Source organism: Limulus polyphemus, unplaced genomic scaffold (genome assembly GCF_000517525.1).
Source record: "Limulus polyphemus unplaced genomic scaffold, Limulus_polyphemus-2.1.2 Scaffold2371, whole genome shotgun sequence".
NCBI classification, from domain to species: Eukaryota; Metazoa; Arthropoda; class Merostomata; order Xiphosura; family Limulidae; genus Limulus; species Limulus polyphemus.
In genome coordinates this window covers 76628-80989 of record NW_013667981.1, presented here as the reverse complement: position 1 = coordinate 80989, position 4362 = coordinate 76628, and the positions used below count along the sequence as shown (strand labels likewise).

The 4362-nt window shown below is 34.2% G+C and overlaps 1 protein-coding gene across 2 annotated transcripts in view; it reads right to left on the bottom strand.

Annotated features, from left to right (window-relative positions):
- The window catches only part of LOC106466750 (vesicular glutamate transporter 1-like), an 82857-nt gene that overhangs the window by 12849 nt on the left and 65646 nt on the right, over positions 1-4362 (bottom strand). For both annotated transcript variants that reach the window (XM_022394824.1, XM_022394825.1), the window contains exons 9-11: positions 3672-3821; positions 2424-2556; positions 848-958 (exon numbers count right to left, since the gene is read on the bottom strand). In XM_022394824.1, the coding sequence (XP_022250532.1) occupies positions 848-958; positions 2424-2556; positions 3672-3821 (394 nt within the window). The remainder of the gene's footprint in view (positions 1-847; positions 959-2423; positions 2557-3671; positions 3822-4362) is intronic.

Genomic DNA, 4362 nt, shown 5'->3' with positions numbered 1-4362 from the left:
AGATAGCCCATTGTGTAGTTTGTGCATAAATTCAAACAAAGTTTACCTGTCAGAAATTTATTACAGCTTTACGCCCAGATTGTAGTTTACTTACCGTATATAGCTCATTCACTGAATTCTGCTGTTACTATGACTAATTCTAAGTTGGCCTACTCACTAGATATAGCAAACCCACTGAATCGTACTGCTATTATGACTAATACTAAGTCTGCCTTCTTACCGGAGCCTCCCAGTGACACAACGGTAAGTTTGTAGGTTAATAACGCTACAAACCGGGTTTAGTTCCTCTTGGTTGGCACACCACAAATAGCCCATTCTGTAGCTTTGTACTTAACAACAACAAACAAACAAACATTTCTTACCGGATATAGCAAACCTACTGAATAGGATTACTATTATGACTAATATATAAGTCGGATACTTACTGGATATGTTGAATCTTACTGCTGAGATAGCTAATACTAAGTTGGCCAACTTGCTGGATATGTTGAATTTGATGAATTCTGCTGCTGAGATGACTAATACTAAGTTGACCAACTTACTGGATGTGTTGAATTTGATGAATTCTGCTGCTGAGCTGACTAATACTAAGTTGACCAACTTACTGGATGTGTTGAATTTGATGAATTCTGCTGCTGAGATGACTAATACTAAGTTGACCAACTTACTGGATATGTTGAATTTGATTAATTCTGCTGCTGAGCTGACTAATACTAAGTTGGCCAACTTACTGGATATGTTGAATTTGATTAATTCTGCTGCTGAGATGACTAATACTAAGTTGGTCTACTTACTGGATATGTTGAATCTTACTGCTACCGTGATTATTACTTATCTGTATACTTACCAGATATGGCAAACCCACTGAATCCCACAGCCACTGTGAGCGCTGTGATAGCTAGTGTAGTGTTTCGAGTATACCCTACGACTAGAAGAAACAATGCTTCCAAGCCAAAGCCTGTAAAAAACAATTATTAGTTAAGCGGGAAATGCAATAGATAGTACATGATTTGCAGGATTGAGTATCTTATATTAAAACAATTTTGATGATGCAAATCATTAAGTCACGTGACAATCCCAGCCGATGTTTTGGTGGAACTGCATGTATCAGAAGTACGTTTTGACATAGATTGGCATTTCGTAGGTAGTGTGATGAGATCAAAATTTGATTTCTTTTTGGGTAGGGTAGTATGTAACAACTTTTCCGTTTTCATACAATCAGATCATAAACATATGTTAGAATCGAGCATATCCTTTATATCTAATTCCATTGGAAAACAAAGGAATATGGGTCAACTGGGAACTCATAACCATTCAGAAAGAGACCTGCAACAAGTCATACCCAAGCCTTGGTAAGCAAAGTGCATCATCTTGTAATAGGTCAGAACCCACGAACACAAAAGTCATTGGCAAATGCTGTCCATGTGTCCCAGGCAACGGAATACAGCATAATCAAGAAGGATCTCCATCTGAAAAAGCAACAGAAGCCAATGTACACAAGCTGTTCATACTTCAAGCAGATGGAGAAGTAAACTGGTGCTCATGCTAGTCCATATGATTACACAACGGTGAAGTCGCTTATGGATTTCCGTGCACTCGGACTGTTGAAACAGGTGATGAGAAATCGCAATCCTCCTACTTGAGATGCATTATCAAAAACAGCAGGGAAGAATGTTGTGCTTTGAACACGAAAGCCTTACGACGGAGCTCTTTTAAAATTAATAGTCGTTTGGCAGTACATGATCGGCAGATTTGGCAAAATGATCTGCAACACAGTGGTAAGACTCCAAAATTGTTTAATGTAACATACCCATCCTTTGTATATTCCCTATCACACTTATAGATAATCAACGCTTTCAGTTTCAAGTTTGTTTTTAAATACACAACAAAATAACATGGCGTTACATGCATGGTACCATGGTGATGTTGGAGCTAAACAATTAAACGTGCATAAACAATGTTTGTGTTTATGCTATTGAAAGAAAAAATTGTCACTGTATGATCCACATTTTACCATACAATTTTATGACAAAATGAATGTTCTATAACTTTAATGGATTTAAGGTAAATATGTTAAAACATGAAAATAATGATTTTTTTTTATTTCTGCTAAGTTTGAAAATGCAACATTTTAGAAAATGAAACAAAATTTTGAAGTAGCAAGTAATAAAGTAATTAAGTTTATTTTGTTACTGTTCTTAATAAGATTCAGGATATTAGACAATAAATAATAACGAAATCAACTTCTAACAACACGTATGAAAAACAAAAATTAAATTTGCTGCGAATTTTTTTTTTCTTCGTCTATAAGAGCTCAGTATAAACAAGCTTTACTATTAGTTCACGTTTGAAGTAATAAAAAAGGTATACATAATTTAGATATATCTGATATAGTTTTATCAAATTTTAGGCAGCTCACGTACCTCCACAGTTAAAAACTTTCCGCACAGAAGTTGTGGTCAAGTATTCTTTTCGGCGAAGATAATCAGCAAGATGACCTCCAATTGGAACTATTATCGTCATCAGTAAGTGAGGAAGAGCTCCTAGTATTCCAGACTAAAAACAACGACAGAGGAGCTTAACTAGATTAAAAAAATTGATAATTTTAAGAACATTTATGGCCAAAAATTGTTGAAGAGGTGGTTCTAGTGAAAAACAAAAACAAACCAGAACAGCCTATCTAGAGCAACAAAACTCATATGGTTACCGGTAGACTAGGAAGTAGTCATAACTTTTCAGGCTAAAAAAGCAAAATAATTTATCTACAGATTAACAAGATTGACAGTTTAAATAATGCTATCGTTACCATTAGTGAAAGAAGTGGTTTTAGTGTTTGAATGTAAAAATCAAAATACAATAGCTTATCTAGATCAAAAAACAAGTAAATCAGTACGGTTATTAGTGGGCTAGATAGTGGTTCTAATATCACAGACTGAAGAACAGAACATTTTATCTAAATTACCAAAGCCGATAGTTTAAGTCTCGTCATCAGTTGATGAGAAAATGGTCTTACTGTTCTAAAATGAAGAACAGAACATTTTATCCAGGTTAACAAAACTGACAAATTAAGCTCATAGGTGCTCACTTATAATGTTTCAGATTAAGATATAAGAATAAATTCTTCAAAGTCCTAATACTGACAAACAGTTTTTACAAGACGTCTGTAATGTCAACACGTGCCTGATCTGGATTGGAATAAACTTTCTCTATATATATTTACTTGGAAAATTAAATGCTACTATTACAGAATCGTACTTTTTATCACCTACTAATTTGGGAGTATCCTGACATTAAAATAGTATATTAAAATAACGGAAATGTTTCTAAGTTTCTTCGAATGGAAAGTGATTTTCTACAAGTTCTATACATATCTATTAGTACTTCGATCTATCCAATAGCTTTTAACGTAATACAGCATAATCTAGGTGTTAAACAAATTACTCACGCACAAGACTAGTCAACTCTGTTTGGTACTGGAGCTTTACAGAATTACTCTATAAGAACGTCAAACCAAAAGCAGCTACTAACCTTGTCTATGTTAAAATGGAGGACCTCCTGAATAACGTTAAAATAAAGATCAAACCAGATCTGGCTACTTACCTTATCTATATTTAAGTGGAAGACCTCCTGAAGGACGTAACAGTAAAGGTCAAACCAGGTGAGCTACTAACCTTGTCTAGGTCAAAGTGGAAGACTTCCTTAAAGTACATTGGCTGAGAGATAAGTAGTAAGTAGAAACTCCAGCTCCTAGCAAAGTTGGCTACTATGATTGCAAATACTGGCATTGAAGTAAATATGGCTTTCCAAGGCGTATTATTCAGCTACGTACGTATAACAAAAACAGGGTTAACAACAAATTCAATAAAAATGTGTGTTTTTTTTAAATGGTGTTAAGGATAAAAGATAATAATTAACACAGTCCACACTGGACCGTTTCCTCCAGTTAGGGTTGGGACAGTTTAGTTCAGCAAAAGTAGAGTAGGGAATTTTTTAAATAAAGGTACTCCAGAATGTTGTTCGCATTCTTGTGTTTAATACTCACTATGTTATATTCATTCTTTACGTGTGTACAATGTTCAGTAAAGTGTACGTATTTTTTACAGGTATAGTGTTCAGTAAGTTGCATGCATTATTTACATCTGTATAACGTTCAGTATGGTATAAACCCTCTTTATGTGTGTACAATGTTCAGTATGATGTAATCATTATTTATGTGTATACAGCGTTCAGTATGTTGAACTCAATCCTTAAGTGTTTAGTGTTCGGTATGTAGTGCTCATTCTTTATCATTTATACTTTTATTTACATTTAATTATCCTATAAAATTACCAATTTAAAGAATATTTTGTAATAAGCATACAC